Raw genomic sequence first — 27,508 nt, 5'->3', positions numbered from 1 at the left:
TTTCTCCTTTTTATGGTGTGCTCATGAATATATAGATGAGCTGCGCGCTGATTGGTTGGTTTACAACGAGTGAAGCTGCGGAGCAAGGACGCAACACGGACATCAGCACTCACTGAAACAACGAATGTGGAGACTTAAAATAAAACCTTACAAATAAATCAATTGTTTCTACAGATTGACTAGATATCATTTGAAATTATTAGGTTAGTTGTTTCCACTTCTGTTGTCAAAGCAAACAGGATCGCCTTAGGTGGGTAAACGTTAGCACTACAGCTTAGCAAACAAACTTTTGTGATTCAACTCTGCTTCAGTTAGCCAGTTAGCTATAGCTATCTTGCTAAAAAATAGATTTGGACAAACATGCATCTTGAATTGTAGATTTACACGACAACACGGGTTATTTATTTGAATGAAACACAGTCAAGAACATGAAATAACGTTAACCCTATTGCCAATAAACTAGGCTAAATCATCACACATTCTACGTACGTTAGCAAGCTAAACTAGTTTACATACCTACAGTCTAGGTGTTTTCGCTATCTAGCTGTTCTTGCAAATCGTTAATAAAAAGCATATGAGCTAGAGTCTAGCTAACATTGACTACACGGGCATGGCTGATGTTTATCTATTGACCTTATTCCGGAAGTCACGATGGGCGCTGTCATTCGCGTATTCTCATTTCCGATTTAGATACTTTCCGCTTTATAACGGTTCTAAAAGAGAAGGTCTTAAACTGGCTCTGGTACTAATTTAAGGCTAATAGAGATGCCCAGCGTGAACTGTGCAGTTCGTGGCTGCCATAACAGCTGGAGAAAACGGAATCAGACCCTGTATTATCATTGTTTTGACCATGGAAAGAAGAGAGTGTTGTGCGCCGACATTTACTTTGCACCGACCTCCAACCAAAGTTGAGGATCTGCGTCCCTGGCTGAAGGCGCTGAATTAAAAAACCCCAACGAAGTTTCCTTTTGTCTGCTCGTATCATTAAAGTGTGTAATAAGAGACAAACTAGCTATATTTTAGTATGTTTTACATGTTAATTCAAGGTGTGTCCACTAACTAGCATCACAAGTGTTTACAATCTTGTAATCAGTCAGTGGGCCTATATATAGGGCTCCAGGTAATCACTGTGTTGTCTGGTGACATGGTGTGTACCACACTCGACATGGACCAGAGGAAGCAAAGGAAAGAGTTGTCCCAGGAGATTAGAAAGAAAATTATAGACAAGCATGATAAAGGTTAAGGCTATAAGACCATCTCCAAGCAGCTAGATGTTCCTGTGTATACAGTTGCACATATTATCCAGAAATGTAAGATCCATGGGACTGTAGCCAACCTCCCTGGACGTGGCCGCAGTAGGAAAATTGATGACAAATCAAAGAGACGGATAATCCGAATGGTAACAAAAGAGCCCAGAAAGACTTCTAAAGAGATCCAAGGTGAACTTCATGCTCAAGGAACATCAGTGTCAGATCGCACCATCCGTCGTTGTTTGAGCCAAAGTGGACTACATGGGAGACGACCAAGGAGGACACCATTGTTGAAAACAAATCATAAAAAAGCTAGACTGGAATATGCCAAACTACATGTTGACAAGCCACAAAGCTTCTGGGAGAATGTCCTATGGACAGATGAGACAAAAATTGAAGTCAAGTCTTTTTGTCAAGGCACATCAGCTCTATGTTCACAGACGGAAAAATGAAGCATATCAAGAAAAGAACACTGTTCCTACTGTGAGGCTCTATTATGTTCAGGGCTGCTTTGCTGCATCTGGCACAGGGTGTCTTGAATCTGTGCAGGGTACAATGAAATCTAAAGACTATCAAGGGATTCTAGAGAGAAATGTGCTGGCCACTGTCAGAAAGCTTGGTCTCAGTCGCAGGTCATGGGTCTTGCAGTAGGACAATGACCCAAAACACACAGCTAAAAACACCCAAGAATGGCTAAGAGGAAAACATTGGACTATTCTAAAGTGGCCTTCTATGAGCCCTGACCTCAATCCTATTGAACATATTTGGAAGGAGCCTAAACATGCCATCTGGAAATGACACCCTTCAAACCGGAAACAACTAGAGCAGTTTGATCATGAGGAGCGGGCAAAAATACCTGCTGAGAGGTGCAGAAGTCTCATTGACAGTTACAGGAATCGTCAGATTGCAGTGATTGCTTCAAAAGGTTGTGCAACAAAATATTAAGTTAGGGGTACCATAATTTTTGTCTAGGCCTGTTCCATGAGTTTATTTTTTTAAATAATTCTGTTGAAGCATGGTTGAAAAGCAATGTCTGACTTTCATTGGTTAACATTCATAGAATTTGTATTTATTATTACTTTTGTCAGATTAAAGTTTTTCAGTCATAATGCATGCTTCATTTGTCTTCATGATTCCTTGTTAATACATGATTCTATCATAATTGTGCTCTTAGGGGTGAGAGAGTGAGAGCTTTCTATGTGGAACTCATTGGGAAGATGCTGAAGGTCTTTCCCTTAGACTCACAGCTGCTCTGAGACCTCAAGGTGTTGGACCCAGACTCTCGCCTGGACATCTCCTGACTCACTTTGACCTTGTGATTTTGTGATTTACCTACCCCCTCAATTTATCTTATTGTTGAAAGAATCCCGGGTATGTACATTGAAGTATAGTAACCTGAGTACATTTACATTTATGCATTTAGCAGATGCTTTTATCCAAAGCGACTTTCAAGAGAGAGCTTTACAAAGAGCATAGGTCACTGATCATAACAACGAGGTAGTCCCAAACATTGCAAGCAACCAAAACATGAAGCATACATTGTGAAAAACTAAACAAGTGCCAAAATTGAAGACCCATAAGAGCATGCGTTATACAAGTTACAAATTAAAACAACATGAACCACAAAAAGGAACCTAACTGTGTTGGAAATCTGTTCACACCACATAGTGACAAGGCTAGGTTGCATGTTTCCACAACTGAGGCTTTATCCTGATATACTGCGAGAGGAGTATACAGACTACTAGGTCACAGACAGCAAGGACTTAACCCAGGAGGAGAGAGTGGACAGATTCTGGGGCCTTGTAGGGAAAAGTGAGACTTGAGATCAGGTTTAGTCAGCCGACTAGTCTTATGAAGGCACTACTTTGCATTTCTAATAGCAATGCCTCCTCAGAGAAAACCTTCAGAATGGTTGGAAAGATTGTAACCGAAAATCGAATGAGCATGAAAAATAGCACACTTTGTGCTTTCTTGTGCTGCAAAATAAACTATACAAACCCTGCACACAAGTACACTCCCTCCAGGGTGTTACTTAGAGCAGCAAAGTCTGCTACATACGGGCTCCTACAGTCTGCTACATACGGGCTGCTACATGGGGAGTCAGATGGCTGAGCGGTGAGGGAGTCGGGCTAGTGATCTGAAGGTTGCCAGATCGATTCCCCGCCGTGCCAAATTACGTTGTGTCCTTGGCAAGGCACTTCACCCTACTTGCCTCAGGGGGAATGTCCCTGTACTTACTGTAAGTCGCTCTGGATAAGAGCGTCTGCTAAATGACTAAATGTAAATGTACATACAACTACAATTCCAGATGTAAGAAACACTAAGCCATATACGTTAATGTAATGTATGGACAGAAAGATTGTAACAGAAAACATGAATAATAGCACAATTTGTGCTGTCTTGTGCTGCCAAATCTGCTAAACTAATGTTTGCTCAGAAAGATTGTAAAATGTAAAAATAAATAAAAATGTATGTAAAATAACATGGCACATGTTACAATAAAAAGAAATAAAAAGAAAACATGAATAAGTCCCATTATTAATACCATATAATCATTTTTATTACTAATTATGTATTTATTTGTGTATTTTGTGAATTTAGCCATCCTCGGTCTCTGACCCCACCCTCACTGCCCCACATTGAATTGCCATTTGACAAAGTGCATTTCCATTTGAATAAAGAGTCGAAAAAACCTTTTATGAAATATGATATGCAATGTGATAAGTGTTCATTCAAAATGTTATTCAAAATAATAGTCACTGAATTGCGGATTGCATTGTTATTTGCACATTGAATTGCCATTTGACAACTGCTTTCCCATTTGGATTGCATTGCCACTTTGCACATTGAATTTCCAATTGAAAAATGCATTTCCATTTGAATAAAGACTCTAATAAACTTCCATACACCAGTGCTCACTATTGTATCGGTAGTATTTGCCAAAACATAAATGTGTAAGCCTATTTAAATTGGCAACCATGGTACACTAGCCTAGATTTATATACATAACAAAAATGCACTGATAAATGAGGCTCATTCATGGTATGTTAATTTGTTTTCCCCCCAGTTACAAGACTGTGTCACTGCAATCAACTGAAGAACAGATGTGATGTAAACTGCTGCTGCGACCCTGACTGTACTAAAGAACTGTCTCTCTTTAACAGCTGTTCTGTAAAGAAAGTCAGGCAAGTACTTGTGAGCGTACATTTTGCATGGTTGGTGATGGAATTTACCATATCAAGTTCCCTCCTTTACCACAAGTATATTGTAATAGCTGTCAGTGTTTCCCATACATTGATTTATTTGTGGCGGCCCACCACAAAGATGTTTTGATCACCCTTCTTGCCCCGCTCGCGTTCTCTTTCGCTCACTTCAACGCACTCGTTTGTGAAAAGCCCCCTTTCTCCGTGCACGCTCTGAATCAATGCGCGGGATGAACGGTTAGTATTATAATTCTCTGCACAAATGTGTCAAAAACGGATACAATTATAATACGGTTAGTATTATAATTCTCTGCACAAATGTGTCAAAAAAACGGATACAAACGGATACAGTAATATTCTTGGTTAAATACATTCGGCTAATATAACATTGAGTGTAATGTAAAGTTTATATTATGTAAAGTCCCCAAACGATTTTGAACTCACATTAATGAAAATTATTCTCGCGCGCAGAGCACGCTCACATTGCTTGTTGAAGTTCCTATCTCACATCTAACCGATACTAGGACTTTTGGGCTGAGGCCCACATTTTTACATTGTGTGGCTCCACCCCTGTCAACCACCACAAATATAATCACATTCTGTGGGAAACACTGAAGCTTGATGTCATGAAGGTAGTTAGGCTACTAAAATATTTGAGGTAGTGAAACCTTGATTCCTTGTTAAAAGGAGTCACACGCTACAGTGTGGCTATATTGTGACTAATTACATTCGCAACCATTTTTATGTATTTTGCAACTGAAATCCTGGAAGCACCCGTGTTGGTCACATTCATGTTTTTCCCCCTCCAAATAAGGACTTGGTCTATCTGTCTAATAATGGCAGGAATCTCTGTGTGTGTGTGTACAAATTAGAATGGGTTTAGTTTCCCACAATCATCTCAAGATCCAGGCACTCTGAAAATCAATATTCATATTTTGCAGGTGTCCTTGCACAAATAAATCAATGTATGGGAAACACTGGATAGCAACATGTTAAAAAGTGAAGCGCTGTGAATACTTTCCAGATGCACTGTATATACACGTGATATGAGAAGAGTGTGGCTTGGTGAGAGCAAGCACACATAATAATTTAATGGATATCTGTGTAGGCCTGAAGTTTTGCAGTATCCAAATTGACCTGTACTTCAAACTTTAAAATTAGTGCATTCTAGTTTAGCCAAACACAATACTTGTCTAGACTCCAGACATTTTTGTATACCAACAATGGAACATGGGCTTTCCCATGACACTGAATAGTTAGTGTTGCCTCTGTAGCCTGTGCTTGACTATATGACAGTGTCCTTCACCAGGGAGGCGCTTGGGGGACCCTCAAGTTACAGTACCTATTTCTGCAATTGCTCTTGGAGGTAGCATACTTGGATAGGAAAGGACAAAATTGCTCATTACACATCTTTAATTTGACCTTTGATTTATGTCTTTTTAACAGTGGTAATACAAACCTTTGCAATCAGGATGCTGCCTATTATGTGCTTGGGGAGACTGCAGAAGGCTTTGCTGAAATACAGACATTTATCCAGAGAGATGTCTACCATAACATCTTGTGCATTCAATTCTCAACCTGTAAGTACATCAAATTAAGGTTATGTTAGTAACGCCTGAATGGGTGAGCGGAAATGCCATGGATGCAGCCGTGTATGCTAAGAAATGAACCTTACATATACTTTCACACTGAAAAAAAGGCACAATAGGAATAACTACCTAAATACATTCCAGTTGTTTTAGGAATATAATCTAGGCTATATATTTTTTATAATTCCCAAATATAATTAAGTGTTTCAATGATGTGTATATCGGCCCTGAAGACGAGTTAGGACTCAACCACGCCATTGAAGTGGTGCCAAGTTTGGGGAACTTTGATGGCCTCTTCAGACGTTTTGCTGAGTTTAGCTTTAGTTCTGATTGGGGCCATGGCACATTGTCCAAAATGGATCAAGTAACCTCGTCTGAGTACCTGGTGAGTCTTTCACTAAGTATTTCCAAGAGACTAAAATCATTAAGATTGAGAATAATAAATATCCAAAAATATATAAACTTTGTACTAATTGAACTCTTAAGTGGTATACTTTACCGTGCTGTTCATACATACATTTTTGGAAAGTGGCACATTTTCTGCAACATAGTCTGTCCTAAATCACGTTTAAAGGTCCCATGACATGAAATGTTCACTTTAGGAGGTTAATAAACATTAATATGAGTTCCCCTAGCCTGCCTCTGGTCCCCCAGTGGCTAGAAATATTGATAGGTGTAAACCAAGCCGTGGGTATTCTTCTCCGCCTTAGAGAAAATGAAAGCTGAAACGCTCGGTTTTGAAAATGCTGGTTTTATGACGTTTTATGACGTCATAAAACCGAAGGTTACTTCTCCCTTCTCTGCTTTGCCCGCACTGAGAATTTGGCCCACCAATGAGAAAATGACTTGCAAACAACCAAAGGATGGCAGTTAGCCCCGCCTCTTTCTTCCTCATAGCATTTAAAGCTACAGACACAGAAACAGCACGTCCTGAGGAAAGCTCTTTGTGGGACTGCTCGTAGTAATTCACTAAGGCTGAATTTCGGGAAATACATTTAAGATACAGTATAAGGGGACCACTAAGGCCTATATAAAAGCATCCAAAAACAGCATGCCATGGGATCTTTAAATGCAGACATCAGATTTAATTCAGATATTATTTGGACAAATTAACAAATTGAATTAAGTTGTCAAATTTCAAATGTGGTTGCGTATCTGTTACATGTAGAATGCCTAAGGTTTGTGACAGCTAATTGCTGGTATCTGGTTTCTTATTGCTCTGTCAAGATAACAAAAGATAACACAAACACTTTGCCTAATTAGTTGACCAATGACCAAATCATAAGGGTATAGAAAACCAACAGTAAAAAACTATTACTTTTACAGAGGAACATGTTATAGATATCTACAGTTCTTGTTTGTTATTTTTTTTTGTGACAGCACTAAATATTCAGATTAACATATGAAATTCTTAAAAAATAAGGAGAGCTTTACTCTTTCACAACTGTTTCCTCAGTATGGGGATGTGATGGTAACAGAGGAAGAAAATGGTAACAAAGGATTCTTACGATTGCCTGCCCCCTCCGTCACAACTGACTGCCTTGACATGAACCCTGCAGGTATAGAGACATACACACTTTTTTCCCAAAAAGTCTACAAACTCTCCCCTAATTTGCATATTCTCCGAGATTTTCAGAGTGATTATTCTCAGATCCTCCTCATTATCTATCAATACTTTTTGTATGCGAGTGCAGCTTCTCTTAGACACTGATCATTTATCATATACTGGCTGCAGATGAAAGGGAAAATTATGACTTACTTATACATTTTTCAGAATCAGTTGCAAAGCCCTTTAGCACAGCAACTGACGTTGTACATAACAGACAACAGACCATATTATAGAATTGAGCAGTTAAGCTACATACCTATTTCACTTTTAGCGTTTGGATTAGTATTAAGTACTGTGGTCACAGCTCACTCACAATTCATTTAGTTGTAAACATTTTCTTCAGCATTCTTAAGGGACCAAACGACAAAATGCTCACGGAGCCTTTTCATAGACAACGACTGTACCTCCCTGCCGGCCCTGAACATGCAGAGCTACACTGGCATTCACCTTTATTCCGTAAGTAAAGCTTCCCACGAAATAACTGATGTAATCAGTTGGCAAATACCTATCCCTGTCTTTTGATTCATTCCCTTATCGCTAGCAGCTTGGTGGAAAAGAATAAACTTCACAATTTGTATAATATTAACTGCAAATACATCCCAATGTAACATAAACCTTTCTGGTTAAGAAAGCACCAATCTATAGGTACAAACATTTTCATCAATTTCTTCAGCAAAAGTGTATTCTTTAAAGATATATTTCAAGGGAATTTCTGCCTTTTATTAATTTTTTGAAAGGGATAGTGTTTCAACAAGAGACGTTGAAATTGGCTAGCTAACACACAGCAAGACAATATAAAGTGGACACTTTATTTTCTGTATTGATCCGTGAATTTTGTTATGTTACTGAATTAAAGTGCCTACTGATAGTCAATGTGGATGGACAGTAATATCTGTAAATTAATTATGAAACTGTTTTACCTGTGTACACAAACCCCAATTAAGTTAACGCCCAATCAACTCCAGTAACTGACATCTTAGTCACGCGCACTGACACTGCACTTCCATCTATAATTCCAGGAATATCTGTGTGTGTGTTTTTAAGTCAACCACCGACATCTTAATCATTGGCTGCATTACTATGGAACCAAGGTCAGCTGCAAGGGAAAAAGGAATGCTGTGGCCCCTCAAAATATATTTTGTTAAGTATAATTAATAAATACTGGTATTGGCTATAAATTAAATATCAAGATGGCTACACTTTCCTGCAGAATATGCAGGTCTGCTCTTATTTTGACTCTCTTACATGCTTTGTAACTGTGTGCCCCCCTTGTGAAAAAAAAATCCCCCCTCCATTTAATTAGTTCTGGAGCCGAGTCTGTATGGAACGCCGTGTTAGTCCAAATTAAATAGATAAATAGATAGGTAAATAAATACATTTACCATTTACCTACGTCAATAAAAACCAAGTGATTTTAAAATAACGTTTTTGTAAAGACGACATTTGTTTATTTCATGGAACTTTTATCTCCTAATGTCACATTTATTTATTACAAAAACTTCATTTTGAAATAAGTAAATGTATTTATTTATTGATGCAGATAAATGGATTCAGCAATTATATAAATATATATTTAAATATTTATTGCCATCTTTTTTTAATTTCCGGGTTTATTTCATAGCCATATTTATTTATGTATTTATTTACCTATTTATTTAATTTGGACTAACACAGCGTTACATACATTGGGGGCATTGCACTAGTACTTTTTAAATCTTGGAACTCAACATTCAGCAACATTTTGAGGTGTCTGCACTTGCCTGCCTTAGCCAGTAGATGGCGCCATACATGCTGGAAGTTTCCACACTAATTTGTTGGGACCGATTGTCAGTATCTTCCATCTGTTGTCAATTTGTTTAAAACATGCCTTTTCCTGTGTTCTGTGCTCAGTCTGGAAGCCTTTCCAAGCCAGCGTTACAAAATTGCTGCAAAGTGGAGCACATATCAGCTGGCACAGAATGTGTGCATAGAAAGATTAAACGCTCTCATTATACCTCTAAAACTGCACTCATTCTAATTGCACAGCTGATTTCCACATCTATTCAGTACAGCCACCAGCTGGACCTACTTGATTAAAGTAGGGTATACGCTTTCTAGATACAGATTTGCAGTGTGGTGCATTCATAAATGTCTTTCTAAAGCATAGTCACACTGATAGTTTGTCATCCTAAAACAGTTGCCCTTATAGTTTTAGCCATTTTATAATGTACTGTTTCTGAATATAAATCCTTACCATACTAATTATGTCAAAACTCAACTTGGAACTGTGAAAGTTTTCATTTGTAGCAGCATTGTACTGTGCAATGTGTTTAAACATAATTTTCTGTATTTCACAGGGGAAGAATGAAGGCGCTACAGTAAGTAACATTTTGGTAACAATATTTTGATGTGGTGGGGGGTTGCCGAGTGAAATGGAGATTTGAGGACATGTAGTGAGATAAGGGACTTGCTTCCGGTGCGCCTAAGAGATGGCCGCGTCGACAAGGGCTCCGCAAAAACCCAGCTTTTTGTTTGTCATTTTAGTGTTCGTTACTTGTTTTGTCAATGTTATATTGTCTTTTATTCAGTACGACCGGCAGACACTTCTGGACATTAAGTTGTCACTTGGCAAGGATCATTTTACGAACTTCAATTCCACTTTTTGGAGTGCGTGCTCCGACTGCAGCTGGCCCTTTGTTGTTTCGCCGCTCTGTTTACCCGCGAGACGGAGAAAGAAGAAACGTGGCCGGCGTGCTGGAGTCCTTGTTCGAACTCGGAAACGGTGCTTCAAACCTGCTCTTCCAACCATCTTACTAGCTAACGTTCAGTCCATCGACAACAAAATGGATGAACTTAACGCTCGTGTCAAATTCCAACGAGACATCAGGAACTGCTGTGTACTGGCGTTCGTCGAGACCTGGCTGTCTCCGGAGATCTCCGACGCAGCGGTTACCCCGTTGGGATTCACCATATACCGCCAGGACAGAACAGCTGATTCAGGGAAGTGCAGGGGTGGAGGGGTCTGTGTTATGGTTAACTCTCTCTGGGCTACGGATGCAGCGGTATTAGCTTCTCACTGCTCTCCGGTCCTTGAGCTGCTAACTGTAAAAATCAGACCCTTCTATCTACCTCGGGAATTCACTGCGGTCGTCATGAGTGCAGTCTACATCCCCCCCCAGGTGGACAAGGCCGCTGCTTTGGATGAATTGTATGGGATTATCAATCGGCTGGAAAATGTGCACCCAGAGGCAGCCTTCATTGTTGTTGGTGATTTCAACAGAGCTAACATGAAGAAAGTCCTGCCCAAGTACTATCAGAACACTGACTTCTTCACACGTGGAGACCAGATCCTTGACCATTGTTATACAACATTCAAGGGAAGTTACAAACCCCTCCCCCGCCCTGCTTTTGGGAAGGCTGATCACACCTCCATTCTTCTCCTCCCCGCATATGAACAAAAGCTCAAACAGGTCAGACCGGTTGAGAGGTCAGTTCACCTATGGAGTGACGAGTGTGTGGCGACCCTCCAGGACTGCTTTGACACCACTGACTGGCTGATGTTCAAGGAGGCAGCAAATGGGGACATTAATGAATACTCAGACACTGTTTCCAGCTACATCCAGCACTGCATTGACGATGTTGTCCCCAAGAAGGTTGTCCGGTCTTTCCCAAATCAGAAGCCCTGGGTTGATGCCGCGGTCCGGGCCAAGCTGAGCCCGTACTGTCGCCTTTAATTCTGGGGACCCTGATGAGTACAGGAAGGCCAGATACGACCTTCTGAAGGCCATCAAAGCAGCGAAAAGGGCTTACAGGACCAAGGTGGAGTCCAGCTACCATGGCTCTGACCCCAGGCGCATGTGGAGTGGACTTAAAGCCATTACAGACTACAAAGGGAGAGGCTACAATGAGACCCAGTCCTCTGTCCTACTGCCAGACGAGCTGAACTCCTTCTATGCTCGCTTTGAGAGGGACAGTAACCCCCCTGCAGTGGAGCTACCTGAAGGCCAAGCCAGTGGTGTGCCTACACTAACTGTAGCCGAGGTGAGGCTATGCTTCAAGAAGATCAACCCTCGCAAGGCACCTGGCCCAGACGGTATATCAGGAAGGGCCCTTAAGGGCTGCGCTGACCAGCTGGCAGGGGTCTTCAGTGACATCTTCAACCTTTCCCTTAACCTGTCTGTACTCCCCACCTGCTTCAAGAGGACCACCATCATCCCTGTGCCCAAGAACACCAAGGTCACATGTCTGAACGACTATCACCCAATAGCACTGACCTCTGTCATCATGAAGTACTTCGAGCGGCTAGTCAAATCATTCATTTGCTCCTCGCTGCCCCCCACACTGGACCCTATGCAGTTTGCATACTGGTCCAACAGGTTTACAGACAATGCCATCGCTCTGACTATGCACACCGCTCTCTTCCACCTGGACAAGGGGAATACATATGTGAGGATGCTGTCCATTGACTACAGCTCTGCATTCAACACCATCATCCCCTCCAGAATGGTCTCCAAGCTTGTGGACCTGGAACTAAGCACCTCCCTCTGCAAGTGGATCTTCCACTTCCTGACGGGGAGGCCACAGGTGGTGAGAATCGGTGACCGCACCTCATCTGTACTGATCACCAACACAGGCACCCCCCAGGGCTGTGTGCTCAGCCCTCTCCTGTTCTCCTTGTTCACCCACGATTGTGCGGCAACGCACAGCTCCAACCTCCTTGTTAAGTTTGCTAACAACACAACCATCGTGGGCCTCATCTCTGACAGTGACGAGTCAGCCTACAGAGAGGAGGTTGACACCCTGACATCATGGTGTCAGGACAACAACCTCTCTCTTAACATCAGCAAGACCAAGGAGATGATTGTGGACTATAGGAGGCGGCGGGAGGAGGAGCATGCACCCCTATTCATCAATGGATCGTAAGTGGAGAAGGTCAGCTGCTTCAAGTTCCTCGGGGTGAACATCAGCAATGACCTCACCTGGTCTGTTCACACGGACAAGGTGGTCAAAGCGGCCCGTAAGCGCATCTTCTTCCTGAGGAGACTGAAGAAGTTTGGTATGGACTCAGTCATCCTCACTAACTTTTACAGATGCACTATAGAGAGCATTCTGACTGGTTGTATCACAGTGTGGTATGGGAGCTGCACAGACCGGGATCGCAAGGCCCTACGAAGTGTGGTCCGTTCTGCTGAGTTCATCATCGGCAGGAAGCTCCCAGCCCTACAGGACACCTACCACACACATTGCCAAAGGAAAGCCAGCAGGATTCTAAGAGACTGTTCCCACCCATCCTTCAGTCTCTTTACCCCGTTGCCTTCTGGCAGGCGTTACCGCAGCATCCGGTCGCGCACACGCAGACTGGACAACAGTTTCTACCCAAGGGTCATCAGGCTTCTCAATGGACACTGATATGGACATTTTACTGCATACTAGTCACTTATACACTGTCACTTTCAGCTACTGGTTGCTCTTTCAGTAACATTGCACTACTGTACCTCACTGTACCTCGCCACTAGGCTCCTGTTTGGTCATTGACATAGTCACTGATCTGCAAATTTGCACTATTGCACTGTACTCCACTTAGGTTAGAATAGGTTATAGGGTTGAAACAGGTTTTTTGTGCATTAGGGTTAGTATAGCGTACTATTTATTGTTATCTGTAATTTAGGAAGTTTTAATGTTAGGGTTAGTATAGTCGTTTATTTATTGCTATCTGTATATTTAGGAAGTTCACTTATCTAAGCTTAGCATAGATGTAAATTTGTTCCGTGTACTTATATGTTATGTTATGCCAGGTGCTTGCGTTGTCTTGTCTTAAGAATTTCAGTGCCCAGTCTAACCTTGTGTTGTTCTGTGCATCTGACAAATAAAAGACTTGAACTTGGACTTAATGGGGTCATTTACTGATTTTATTGTGTACTTCACACTGTTCCTTAAGCCCAATTTATACTTAGGTCGCAGACACTTTTGAAAAGGTCGCCGACAGAAATGGCGTCACGGTCGACACTTTTAACCGTCGCTTGAAAGTGTCGCCTACCATGAGAAATTTCTACTGGCGCTGATGTCGTCACATTGTGTCGTGCAAGTTTGATTGGCTAGATAGACGGCACGCGTCGTTGACTGCTTTGTTTTAAATTTTCAGTGAACGCTCAACAGCTGTTTAACATGGAAGGAATAAAGGAGAGATTGTGTTTTAACATTAACCAAATAATGCCAATACCAATGGCAATTAAAGTTATTTCACTCTATTGGTTAAATCAGAGCAAGAATGGTCAAAATAAGGATAAGCTTAAATGAAATATATATTTAATAATATTTCAAATGAATGAAATTAATAACAAGGCAAATATGTTACAAAATGAAAGTTTTAAATCTTACCTACTCTACCATAATTATTGTAAATCAGACAGAAGGCAAGAGGTGAGAAAGGAGAAGGAGTGTAGGACGGGAGGTGAAGAATCTATAAATCAATGCTTCACAATTCCCTTTATACCAAACAATTATCCATAGAACAACCAATCAGACCACATCTTGACCCTTACTTATCGACATGTGACAGTAAGTTACACAATGAGGCGTGAGGTCCATCACAGTTTTTCAGTTTTTCCAGCAGCACTTTTCAGTTGAGGCAGCCGCCTAAGCAACACACCGCCTGCCGCCTTAACTACATTGTACAAAAAAAATGTGTTTCATTTTTTATAGCAATATCAGCTGAGTACTTTTCAGAAGTCCAACATTTCAGTGTTGAAAATCCTTTTTTTTTAATTGGTCTTCAGTCAAGTTTTCTGAGATACTGAATTTTGGGTTTTCATTAGTTGTCAGTTATTATCATCAAAATTAAAAGAAATAAACACTTGAAATATTTCAGTCTGTGTGTAATGAATCTATATAATATAGGAGTTTCCCTTTTTGAATCGAATTACTGAAATAAATCAACTTTTTGATGATATTCTAATTTATTGAGATGCACCTGTATTGTAATTGTATTTTTTTTTAAATATATATATATATATATATATATATGACCAATTCTCATTTTTCATACCACTGTTTTTTCAGTGTTAATATTTTTCCCATTTTTTTTTTCCCCGAGTTTTGTCCCATTCTTTCTACCAGTGTTTGTGGCTACAATGGTGTAAATTAGTTTTTTTGTATATGATGCTGCACTCCAGGCGTCCAACACAGAACAAAGACCCTCTGTATTTCCTGATACGGATGTACTGCATGAATGTTTAAGTGTACAAATAAGGCTATATGTTGTGCTATGATCATCATTGTTTTCTGTACATGTGGAGGTTATTGAAAGTGAGGTTACAACAATGTACCTTCTAAGCATAGATTATGCTTTGTACTACCTAGTTTGTCGTTCTGTTTACTACCTAAAGTTACCCAGTAATATCTGCAATATAAGTGCCCTTCGAGTGACACTGAATCCACTCAACGGTGACCGCTATTTTATTTACGGTTACTCTTCAATATTAATAATACTTTATTTATATAGCACATTTCAGACAAGAATTGCAGCTCAAGGTGCTTTACATAAAATCAATAAAAACTATAATACAAGTGATAAAAGTAATAAAACCCTTCTGAACACAGTCTTTGCGGGAATCCAAAACACATAAGCCTTTGGCTATCTTGAGCCAGTTTTTGTGGTATCTCGAGCCACAGTCTTTGTGGTTTCCCAATATAAACAAGCCGCAGTCTGCGGTATCTCGAGCCACAGTCTTGGTGGTTTCCCAATAAAAATACAAATGTAATACAAGCCGCAGTCTGCTGGAATCCAAAACACACAAGCCGCAGTCTTTGCGGTATCTCGAGCCACATTCTTTGCGGTATCTGAAGTCACAGTCTTTGTGGTTTCCCCAATATAAATAAACAGACAACAGACAACCCTAAACAGTCATTTATTGTTGTGGAGGGAGTTAGCAAGATTAAGCTGATGCAAAAAGAATAAAAAGGATGGGAAAAAGATGCCAGGAGGAACTGAAAAGGCCTGGTAAAAAAAGAAAGATCTGTCACTTCATAAATCTAGGTTCCTGCAAGGGTGGGAAAAATATGTTTTCTCAAAAGCCCTGAATCTTTCAGAAAAAAATTTGGGTTGTAATTTCCGGAAAATATAGCTAACAATATGAGTCCAACTTAATGTTTATATTACATAAAGCCCAAAAAACTATTTTGCACTGAAATGAATGCCAAAAATCTCGCTTGCGTGCTATGCTCGCTCGCATTAATACGAAGTTCCGATTTCACCTCACATCGAAACCTTGACTAGGTTCGGGTTAAGCCCAGAATGTTCAACGTATGGCTTGGCCCCTGGTGGGGATGGGCTGGTTTTGGCCATTACACTCCCAGGCTGAAAATGGGTCCCACTCCGGCCCTGACTTGGCTTATTCCTGTTGTGAAACGCTTGTAGTGCGTAAGGGCATGATTAAACAATAACTACTGTAGTTTAAAAGTATTTTTGTGTTTGTTTTGTTAAAGCCATTCATATATAGGGATTCCCACATACTGTTTACCCATGCCACCCTGCCAAGACCTCTTGCCACCCCATGTCAAATGTTCTAGATCCGCCCCTGCCTCGCGGGAATCCAAAACACACAAGCCGCAGTCTTTGCGGTATCTTGAGCTGCAGTCTTTGCGGTGTCCCGAGCTACAGTCTTTTGTGGTTTCCCAATATAAATAAAGTTTTACTCAACAAAATAAATTAAATGTAACACAATTAATACAAGTAATAGTACAAGTCAAATATAATATTGTTAATTAATTCCTCTCTTGTGTCAGAGTTCATATTTGAAGCCATTTACAAATTGTAGCTCCGGCTCTCAGCAGATTCTATAAGATGTCCAATTGCAAACTTGGACCCTATGTAATGCAGTCGGCGTCTGGATTGGGAATTGGCAGGCAGAGATGAATGTTTTGTGGCTGTGACTTTTTTTCTGTGTCATCACCATTGTAATGTGTTTAACTACATGCTCTTATTGGAGTCAGATGGCTGAGCGGTGAGGGAGTCGGGCTAGTAATCTGAAGGTTGCCAGTTCGATTCCCAGCCGTGCCAAGCCGTGTTGTATCCTTGGGCAAGGCACTTCACCCTACTTGCTTCAGGGGGAATGTCCCTGTACTTACTGTAAGTCGCTCTGGATAAGAGTGTCTGCTAAATGACAATGTAAACGTTATGGTTCTACCCTTTGGCACTTATTTGGTTTTTCACAATGTATGCATTTACATTGTCATTTAACAGACACTCTTCTCCAGAGCGACTTACAGTAAGTACAGGAACACCCAAGGACACAACGTCATTTTGGCCCGTCCGGGAATCAAACCAGCAACCTTCTGATTAATAGCCCGATTCCTTAACCGCTCAGCCATTTGAGAGTCAGATGGGAACATCTATCATGTTTTGGCTACTCGCAATGTTTGGGGCTATGTCGTTGTTATGATCAGTGACCTACGCACTTTTGTAAAGCGCTCTTTTGGAAGTCGCTTTGGATAAAAGCGTCTGCCAAATTAATAAATGTAAATGTACCGATGTGTTTATGATTAAATTCTGTAGTGGAGCACAACATTGTTTTCAAAAGCACAAAATATTTCATAGATTTAGCCTCTTAATCTTGCTCCCAAAGTGCACCAAACTGACACATTTAATATTAAAATATACCAAAAAGTATTATGGGGAGCATGCCCCCTGACTAGATTTTCCAGGTTGTCACCTCAAATTTCCCCTTAAAGTAACATAAAAAAAAATTGTGGTTGTACTATTTTTTATTTTACTGTTAATGCAACATCTCATTTAAAATCTGAAATAAAATACAATTACATTGACAACTTTGGTAATAAGCAGAACAAGTTCAAAAATGGTAGGCTAGCTACAGTAATTGCTGTTGATAGTTTGTTACCTGAAAGCATACTCACTGTTGTAGATTGTTGAGTCTAGCTTTGAAAAGCTAAATGGTTAGTGTGTGTTTCAGCAAATAAACAATGGGGAAAAATATTTTTTGATGCTTTCTTTTTCCAAACTATACTTCTGTCTACTGCAGAGTGTTGCTGTTGAGATTGCATCCATCACCTACCAGTCCTTGGCAGGTACTCTATCTCCACTGCAGCTCACTAGTGACCAGAGCCTTGACCCAGTTCTGCTCATCCAAGGGGTAGAGCCAGCAGTGTGTATGAACGTGGTACTCCAGGTATAGCGCAAGTAAAACATATCTGTACAAGTTTGATTTACAAAGAAATATATGCTTAACCCTTGTGTTATCTTCGGGTCATTCTGACCCATCAGTCATTGTGACCCACCGTCGTACTGCGACAACTTTACCGCATACAAAAACAAAGTGAAGCATTTTCTTTTAATCGTCGGGTCCCCCACATCACGAAGGTTAAAAGAAAATGCTTTTTATTTTTGTATTGGTAAAGTTGTCTCAACACAACGATGGTTCGTTGTGAACCTTCGGGAAACCCTGAAACCAGGGTTTCCCTCAGCACTTTGCAGCATTTTCTGCGGGAAACCCAGGAAACATAGTATATGTTGTTCAGATGGTGAATTCAAAATTCTGGCATTCTAGCTCTATATTAACTTTTCTGTAGTGATGTAACCAATAGTATTGGCCAGTGTTTTTATGTTATTTTTATTTCTGCTTACAGGTTGACTATTTGGTCTTATACAATGAGGCTGGTGAAATTCTGAACTTGTCTGTGGCGTTGATTCTTGGAAACCTAAATGCAGAATTGATGCCAATGAACCAAGAGTTTCGGATTAAGTTTGTCCAGGTATTGCTTTATTGTGTAAAAACCACTGTCTGGCTCAGTTTTTTAAGATAAACTGTTAAGTGGCGATTTCATTGCCAGAAACAATTGCACTGAAGTGAGATGTGGGAGTGTGACGCATGAATGTATATCTGTAATTTCCCCTGACAGAAAAAAGCTGAGAAGGTGTCTGTCCAGTACAGTGGGAATCCAGGGTACGTGATGGGGCTTGCGTTAGTTTCGGGATCAAGAAGAGTGGAATATCCTTTTTCTATTTTCCAATCTCCTTAATTTCTGTATGTTACAGACTTTAGTAAATCATTGGTTGGAAAAGATCTGCAATCATTCGATCCTTGAAATCTTTTGCTCTTTTTTTATATATGTTTGCACACCATTTAAATTCAAGTTTAGAAAATGGCTGATGTTACCCTATGCCACTATAATTATTTTCTCCTGACACCACCATGAACTGCATCACCTACCTTGAAGCAAAGAGATTCATAGGCAAATCTTGCAGTATTCAAACCCATAAAAAAAATCCAAAACAGACCTTTGATGTCAACAGTAAGCAATGAATGATTAATTTAACGGGTAACTTGGTATGTGTTATTGCCTAGTAAAAGTGTATCTGTTCTGTTTATTGAAAAATATGTTCTTAACGGTTATGCCCACTGGAATAGTTCAGAGTTCAGATCCCAAGGGAAACATTACCCTTTTCAAAGGCACTGAATTGGAGGACTGTCTCAGAGGGCCACATCAACGCTCCCCTGTCTTATTTGGAGTTAATATGTTATCTGGCTGTACATTAAGGTACAAACAAGGAAATAAATGCAAATGCCGAATTTATGAAGCTTACAACACAGAAGCCTATTTGAAAGAACCTAGAAGAGCCCTGGAGTGCACAATTGACAGACCTCGGTCCATGTGCACAAAAGTCAGGAAAGTTGATTAAGATCTGACATGCCACACCTTGTATTTCTCATGCTGAGAAGTAAGGGACAACTTGTCCCACCATATAACATTTATGGACAAGGTGCAGGCATATGGAGGGAAGTTTTCTGGCGTGTTTATAGCTGTCGGGAGTTATACATAGTTAAATGCCACCTACCAGCCAATCAGAAACACCAACACCCACCCAAATGTTAGTCAGTGAACCTCTTTGAATTGTAATTGAGCACCCCTGACCTAGCCTATGCAAAATTGTGTGTCAGTGTAAAAGTCAACCTTGCCCTGATTAGACCCACTGGCAAATGATGAACAACCAAAAACAAAAAACACATTACACAGCAAGTACAATAATACTAACTAACCAACAAGAGTCTCTCAATAAAAGTCATTGTGATCCTGGAGGAAACATCAGGTCCAGACAAACATTCCTAAGTGCCATTGTACTCCCGGAACAAGTGCGTCTTGAGCCTTTTCTTGAAGGTGGGGAGACAGTCAGTGTCTCTGATGGAGGTGGGGAATTGATTCCACCATTGGGGGGCCAGAAAGGAGAAGAGGTTGTGTTGGGACCGGGCGCTCTTGAGCGGTGGGACCACCAGACGGTTGTCAGAAGAACACTGTTGGTGGCGGGTGGGGGTGTAAGGCTAAAGCATAGACCTGATTTACAAATATATTCAGTTTTTATTTTATTTCATTGTCAGAGCATTTTATTTATTGATATCTATCAGGATGTGAAGTTTATTTCAACATATATGACAAAGGGCCTCTCAAAAATATTACCTCTCCTTCCTTTAACAGCATCCATTATCCCGCAGACCGTATAATTGCACCTCGCAGTTAGCCAAATGCCATTGAAATACAATGGGCACAATTGTTTGCAAGCAGTTCTGGAGAATTCAGCTCCCTTGTTTACCCTTCAGCGTGCTTCTGCGAAATCATGATGTTTTCTCCTGTTGCTAGCTTGAGCTGATAGTACGTGATTTAGCATCAGCAAACAGTACATTTCTTCAGTTGTTTGTTAATTTCCAAATACAAGTTTTTAAGAATAGTATGTATTGTTTTTAGAGGTTTTATTGGTCAATCGTTAGTCAAATGTCATGCTATTACTAACTTTAGTCCTTGGTTAACAGGTAATGCTTCTAGTGTAGCCTAATTTACTAACGTGTTCCAATTATAACTGAAAATGTCTAGTTCTTAAGAGCAAGTCATTTACATGATAGTTTAGACAGTCAGAAGACAGACCCATCTTTTTGTGTATTTTTATTTTTAGGCTAGAGGAGACGGCAAACTGCTCTCAACTGTCAAATGGCATACTGGGTGTGCTAAGGGGACAAGACTTTCCTGAATATGTGGCCTCCTTTGGGAACTCCCAATCTCAAAATCCAATGGACTGGGTACCAATCGAGAACAGTAAAGCAATTATGGTGAGCAACCTTTTCATTGTTTTTGACACACTTAATTAGCTAACTAGTCTAGCTACATAAAAAAAAAATTTAATCAGTTTTCCAAATACACAAGTGTCAGTTAATGTATCTAACCAACAGAAACATTGGGCCTCATTCTCAAAATGTGTTCCTACGCAGCAGAAGTTTTCTGAGCTGTGCTCCCCCGGAAGAGTTTTCTTGAGTTGAAAGCGCGTCCTCGTGCTCCTGAATTTGCATACATACACGCCCCGACAGCTCCTTATAAGGGCACGCAACAGCAATGTGCAGTCAGAATGGACACAATTAGGATCACTCATCTCATCGCTCTCTGCGAAAAGGTCTAGATGGTCGTGGTACAGGCGCTCCCTCCTCAGCGCACAATCAGCAATTTGCTTGAGCAACAGTAATTGTGCCATATTGTATGCCTACGGTGCACACTTGTCCCTTTAGATAGGTCGAGTGATCAGTGATAATTAGATGGCCTGGTTGAATTTATATGATGTTCAAGTGCAAGTTAAAGGTTTTATTTGTCACATACAACATCATACCAGTAAGATGAGCAGTGGAATTGTTCTCCACTGGATCTAACAGTGTGCACACTAAGCAAGGTAAATTATTATAATTATTTTAATCTGAGGATGTCTGTAGAGTTGATGTGAACGCAATCACCAACGATGTCTCACAAATTAATTAACACTTCTAACACGGAGAGTTTTCTCAAATGCGAATCCCCTTGTGTTTTTTTAAGGAATCGCATTTGAGACAACTCTGGCCGATTTACGACTGCTATTTCGAGTTTGGAAAGTCTTTTGAAGTTCAGAACAAATCCCAGATGAGAAAACTTTCATGAATGCCAAATGTTTTCCTAAATCCAATTCAGAAGAAATTCCTTAATTATTATTATTCTTAACTGCGTTCGAGAATGAGGCCCATTGGTTGCTTCCCAGAGACATCTGGAGTTTGTAGGGAAGACCCAACAGAGTTCAGAATGGATGGGAAAAAGTTAATGTTTTGAGATTGACTGAGTTATATTATCCCAAAGACTTCATATACAATGACAAATAGCGAGGGGTTGGAGCACATGGGGTGCTTTCATTAATGTATTAATTCTGCCATACAAAGCAATATTGGTTACCAGCTGTGTGGGTTACTAAGCAATTGGCGTCGCAGAGCAACATTCCATTGCCCCCAGGCAACATCGCTCACCTGCCGTGTGTGGTGACTTTTACGTTCCTTATCACCCATAGTCAAAATGTATTTCTCAGGTGGCTGCTGATATAAATGGGCAAATAGGGCTCAGCCCTCCCTATCTTTTATAATAAAGTTGAGAATTTTTGTTAAAAGTTTGTGTAAAGTTTTGGTGGCACCTAGAGTACCAACACCAAATAGTCACATGAAAAACTAAAAAGGCTTGTTTTTTTCCTGCCCAAACGCATCAGCTACCATTCATCTTCAAAGTGTGTGTGACAGATGTGACCAATGACAATGGATGTATAGACAGTACAGTCAGGTGCTAGTGGTTAATGTGTATGATAGTATGGGGAACGTGATCATTGACATGGTTGGTATTGGCTACATTTTGAATGAGGTGGATTATTGACTTTTGCATCCATTTTTTTTTGGAAAAATTATTTGAAGTAAAGTGACTTGGTACACACCGTCCAAACGTTCAAATTACACAAAAGGACAAACAACAAAATTTTACGTTTTGTTTAAGTTGGTTTGAAAGAAGGACTGGCTAATAGGGCTGTCGACACTTGGTTGACTAGTCGATTTTCTGGTCGATATGCTCTTGATTGACTAAGATTTTTTTAGTCGAGCTGCCGTATGGCAGTGTGAGATCTGATTCCCGCTTGTGTCATCATTGCTGAATTAATGAAATGTTATAAAGAAATTGTAGCTTATATTATTTTTGACAAATAAAGCAACTTTAAAAATATATAATTTAAAAGAAAAGGTGTTACTGTTTTCCCTTTCGTTAATCTGCGCTTTGTTTTGGTTTGGTATTTTGCACACGGCACGAGCACAATTGGCTGCAGAACTACAAACTCTGCCATAGCCTACTTTGTCGGTGTTATTAGTCAAAATGGCAAAGACATCTGGGTATGGCGGCATTTCATTAAAGTACATTTACAAAGTACCGGGTGACTCGAAAAACGTTGAATGCAAACTCTGCCAACAACGGTTTATTTTTCATAGTTCGACGTCGAAAATTATGTAGCCTACCACCTGAAAAATGTAAGTTGGTCTAGCCCTACTTCACTCACGCTAACGCGCTGGGTTGAAAAAGGAATATGCCTATTATAAGAATCACATCCAAATCGAATGACATTATCTTCTCCGGCCAAGACAATCTTTCTCTGTTGCAACGTTGCCCACTCAGCTTCTACTTAAGTTCGCATGCTGCAAGTTTTCAGGCAGTGATAAGCGCGCTCTGATGATTTGCATGTTAAACAAACAATATTTTTTATTTGTAGTACATTGTAACAGATACTAAATACCATCGGCATTCGTTTACAACAGGACTGGTGATACGAGTATTATTATTAGTAGGCTATTAGCGGCTGAATCTGCAATGTCCAGCAGCCATTGAGTCAGATCGCAAAAATGATTTATTTTTTTTCGTTTCAAAGTTCGATTAGTCGATTTTCAGACGTTTTAGTCGAGTTTTGGTCGACCAAAGAAAATCTTAGTCGGGGACAGCCCTACTGGCTAACGTCAAGTGTAGCCAAGAATTCACGTCTGTTGAAACTTGGTATCTCGGATGTAATTCTGCATTTGCTGCAGCGGGAACTATTGATGAATATAGCCTATTGTAGCCTACACTTTTGTAGCCCACCCACCCAATATCACCACCAGCCGTCACTGATTATAACATCACTGTAAGTTAAAACATAAAATCTGATTTCTGTTTCAATCAACAATCATAATCAACCATAATAAATCACACTTAAAATACTAGTTCAGTCTTGTGGGTGGTTTGCCTTTTGTGTTTTTCCCTAACCCTAACCCTTTTGACATGGTAACGTGCTATGTGTAAAAAAATACAATTTTAACACTCACAATTATTTCTTTGGCTGTGTAGGAACCACATATTTGCAGTATCCCCCTATCCTTTGATTTGGAGGTGAAATGGACCAGCTATGGATCCTTGATGAACCCTCAGGCTCAGATCGTGAGCGTCAAAGAAGTGATTCCTACAAACACCAGCAACTTGGTAAATAAGTTTTAAATTTATCTGTGAAAGTTACAATATAACTTCCTAACTGAGCTACCTTACTGAAATCTAGGGCAGCCTAGGGTGTTATTTTTCAGTTATTTTGCTAAGTTATTGTTTCGTAAAGAAAGAGCTTTCCTAAGAGGGATCTTTCACTCCTGGCCAATCAGTTCCGTTTAACTTAAAGTAACCAAATGCAGCAACCAACATTATTAATGGTAGGAGTGTCCTATCAATAACATATATTTCACTGACTGAAGCTCAAACCACTCTCAAACTTTAAATTATCTAAAAAAGAAAAATGAGTCGCATTAACATGTTGGCTTTTGTTTGATTGTATTGCATGTGCAGTTTCCCCAAGATTTTGTGAGACTGTGGTGGGTGGACCTCCCATAAGACCCCAATAAGAAAATGTGTATATTTAGTGTTAAATCCAATTTGAGAGTAAGATTAGTGTCTAGATCTATGAAGAATTTAGAGGTCTTGCAAACAGTATTGTGCTTTTTGTAAACAATGTTGTATTCTAGCAAACAATATGTCATAAACACATTGGTTGTATTTATATGAAGGTGATAACAGTAAAAAAAAGTCACACCCTAAAAGCATGGTTAACCAGACAGAGTTTAGTGCAGTTCATGGACAAAATTGACCAGAGCATGCATTTGAGCCATCCAAAACATGAAGCAAGCGTGATTACTTCTGTTGAGCTAGTATATTTTTGGTTTATGTTTAGAAAAAAATGGCTTACAAACAGCCAACTTGCTTCTCAATTGCTGAAAATAGTGACGGATTCAGAGCAGCTGGTAATTACGTTAAATGTGTAGCTAATGTTAGCTAGCTGCTACAGTCTAGGAAATTTAAGGGAAACACTGATTTGATATCTTATCATTTGGCATTAGACTTTCATGGACAGAGGTTATTTACGTTAGTTGAACATTTACCACTTACCTTTTCGTCCACAGGCCTTACTCTCTGGAAGTAGCCGAGTCATTTACGTGACAAGTTCAGTGACCTTCATCCCTGTGCAAGCAGCCACACTGCCTGGTTATAAGGCCACTCCGACTTTTGACGCCAAGCTGCCGTATGACTTTTTCTATCCCTTTGTGTAAACATGTTCACCAAAATTAGATTTTTTCAGTCATCTGCTATGCAGATACAACATGAATAATACCCATTGACTGTTTTAATGGATAACATTATTATTTATTTGAATAAAGTAACATTGTTTTAATAATTTACAAGACAGAATTGTTTTATTTATTGGTATAAAACTGAGACATCTTTTTATATTTTTATTCAATGCTCCATGTACTTGATGTATTTCATGGCATTTCAGGTGCACAAAGCATATATTCTGTAAAGTCAGCCATAGACTAGGCGTTGCAGGCTATGGATGTGTCTTCATCAGCAATTTTTTACACAGCACATTTATTTCCAAACCCTTAATTCCAGTAAAGACTAACAATCAGTCAATCAAGCACATTTATGTATTGGGCACTATTACATATATGTAAATGACAAGGTTTTCCATTGCACAAATATTCAGGTTGTTTGTGATAGGAGAGGTTGTGTCCCTCGTTTCTACTGAAATTACCCTGGCTCCACAAACTATTATTTTGACTAAATTCGAAACTTCAAAACGTGGAACGCTAAGAGGTAAATTCAGATTTTCCATTTACCGTTGTCTTGGTCCTTATGCACAAACCTCAATAATACAACATTCTGTTCTGTATGGGAGATATCTGGAGTTATATCACATATTATACACACATAAGTAATAGATTGCTTTCTCCCTTTCAATTAGTATTTTTGTTTAAAACGTGATCGCCACATAGTTGTATGGCTTAATTTTTGATTTCAGGGCTCAGTTAATGAGTCAGTACTTTTTGTTTTTGACTATGTAAGTGCTCATGTAAAAGTGGTTCATAATGTAACTAACATTTCCATTATGCACATTACCAATATTCTCAGTTCTCTCCCAGATGGGCTAGTTTCTAGATGCTTGGTGCAATGTCACATCCGAAACCCTGTCCAATATTGTTTTTCAAAATTTCTGACTTGATTTGCCCCTGCAACTGACTGTTTATCATTTAAATTTTACATTTAGTCATTAAGCAGACGCTCTTATCCAGAGCGACTTACAGTAAATACAGGGAGATTCCCCCGAGGCAAGTAGGGTGAAGTGCTCTGCCCAAGGACACAACGTAATTTGGTGTGGCTGGGAATTGAACTGGCGACCTTCAGATTACTAGCCCGATTCCCTAACCGCTCAGCCACCTGACTCCCTCCATCACATATCCTTATCACTGTTGCTTTCATTAAGGAATGTTGCCGATTCCATTTCCAGCAACAAAACTTGTGTGGTTTATGTGCCTCATGTTCTGGTAGTTTTCTGGACATTCTGTGCCTTTGAGAATGATGACTCACAGAGGTATGTGGTAGGAAAGGATAGCAATATTCTCATTGCCTCAGCAGTGAGTTCAGGATACTCATGTGAGAGGTAGGGCCAAAAATCAGCAAAAGACACCTGCTGGAATCGGGCCTTCAATGTCCTATCAGAGGATAAGTCCAACAGCTCCTCTTCTGCCTCACCAGTAAGGCCACTTGTTGCACTTGGGGCAAAGGGATCCCGGACCCAGTCCCAGGCATCGGTGTTCACATCGGAGAAGTATGAGTTGAAGTGCTTGCTTAGTGCAGTGAGGTGAGAGGTAGCTACCTCGCTCACTATAGCCACAGACAAGCAAACATGTCTGTTACTCCGTCTTGTATCCTTTTTCTCCATAGCTCTGTTTTCTTCATGAAGGCGGTGATTTTGTCGCTGACTTCCAGGATAAATGCATGGCCTCCTTGGATTGAGAAGTCGAGGCTGTTGAGTAAGTTGAATATGTCGGCTACGTAGCTTGAACACCCGTTGCAAAACTTTACCACGAGAAAGCCATCGCACTTCACAGTGATATAGCAGCCTGTCATGTCCAGCCTCCATCTCCCTACAAAGTTATCCAAACAAACTTGTCTGCAGTGCCCTTGACTTCACAAAATTTACTGCCGCCACAGCTGTGTTCAAAATCATGTGACTGTTTGGTTCCATGTCTTTTGATGCCAGCGCCTGTCGATGCAGCATACAGTGCGTCAACATAAAGGCCGATTTAAGGCTTCATACTTCTCCGACTCGTACGGACGGAGTCGGACGGATTGATTGAATTTATACTACTCCGACGGCTCTGTGTGCTGAAAACAATTCACTGCCAGAAGAGTAGGTGGCGCTGCACTGCAATGCTAGCTAGGTTATCGAAAAGTTGGATCAAATTGACAAATTAGCCGTTTCATCAATAAAATAAGCACATTTTCAGCAACTACACTGCCAATTTCTTGTCACATTTTAATTCAGATGCAGATTTACATGTACTGTTTAGCTGAAATATGAATCGTAAAGAATTTTGTTTGTCTTGTTGGTCACGGCAACCCCGCCCCCGTCCCTGACTCAAACGGTTTTTAATATGGACCAATCACAGCCAAGGGGTGTCCGTAAAATGACGGACGGACTAACTG

The 27,508-nt window shown here is 40.2% G+C and overlaps 1 protein-coding gene across 2 annotated transcripts in view; it reads left to right on the top strand.

The window, feature by feature from the left end:
* Positions 1-25,195, top strand: part of tctn1 (tectonic family member 1) — a 42,313-nt gene extending 17,118 nt beyond the window's left edge. The window contains exons 2-14 of one of the 2 annotated variants that reach the window (XM_047025696.1): positions 4,318-4,435; positions 5,900-6,033; positions 6,276-6,427; positions 7,499-7,601; positions 7,995-8,107; positions 9,988-10,008; positions 17,668-17,814; positions 18,272-18,397; positions 18,545-18,633; positions 19,046-19,183; positions 20,589-20,742; positions 23,828-23,959; positions 24,922-25,195. In XM_047025696.1, the coding sequence (XP_046881652.1) occupies positions 4,318-4,435; positions 5,900-6,033; positions 6,276-6,427; positions 7,499-7,601; positions 7,995-8,107; positions 9,988-10,008; positions 17,668-17,814; positions 18,272-18,397; positions 18,545-18,633; positions 19,046-19,183; positions 20,589-20,742; positions 23,828-23,959; positions 24,922-25,068 (1,574 nt within the window). In that variant the 3' untranslated portion in view covers positions 25,069-25,195. Of the gene's footprint in view, positions 1-4,317; positions 4,436-5,899; positions 6,034-6,275; positions 6,428-7,498; positions 7,602-7,994; positions 8,108-9,987; positions 10,009-17,667; positions 17,815-18,271; positions 18,398-18,544; positions 18,634-19,045; positions 19,184-20,588; positions 20,743-23,827; positions 23,960-24,921 lie in introns of those variants that run through there. The other variant, XM_047025697.1, reaches the window with a different exon arrangement.
* Positions 25,196-27,508: the final 2,313 nt, after the last annotated feature.

Source organism: Hypomesus transpacificus, chromosome 9 (assembly GCF_021917145.1).
Source record: "Hypomesus transpacificus isolate Combined female chromosome 9, fHypTra1, whole genome shotgun sequence".
Taxonomy (NCBI): Eukaryota; Metazoa; Chordata; class Actinopteri; order Osmeriformes; family Osmeridae; genus Hypomesus; species Hypomesus transpacificus.
This window is presented reverse-complemented; position numbering and strand designations above follow the sequence as displayed.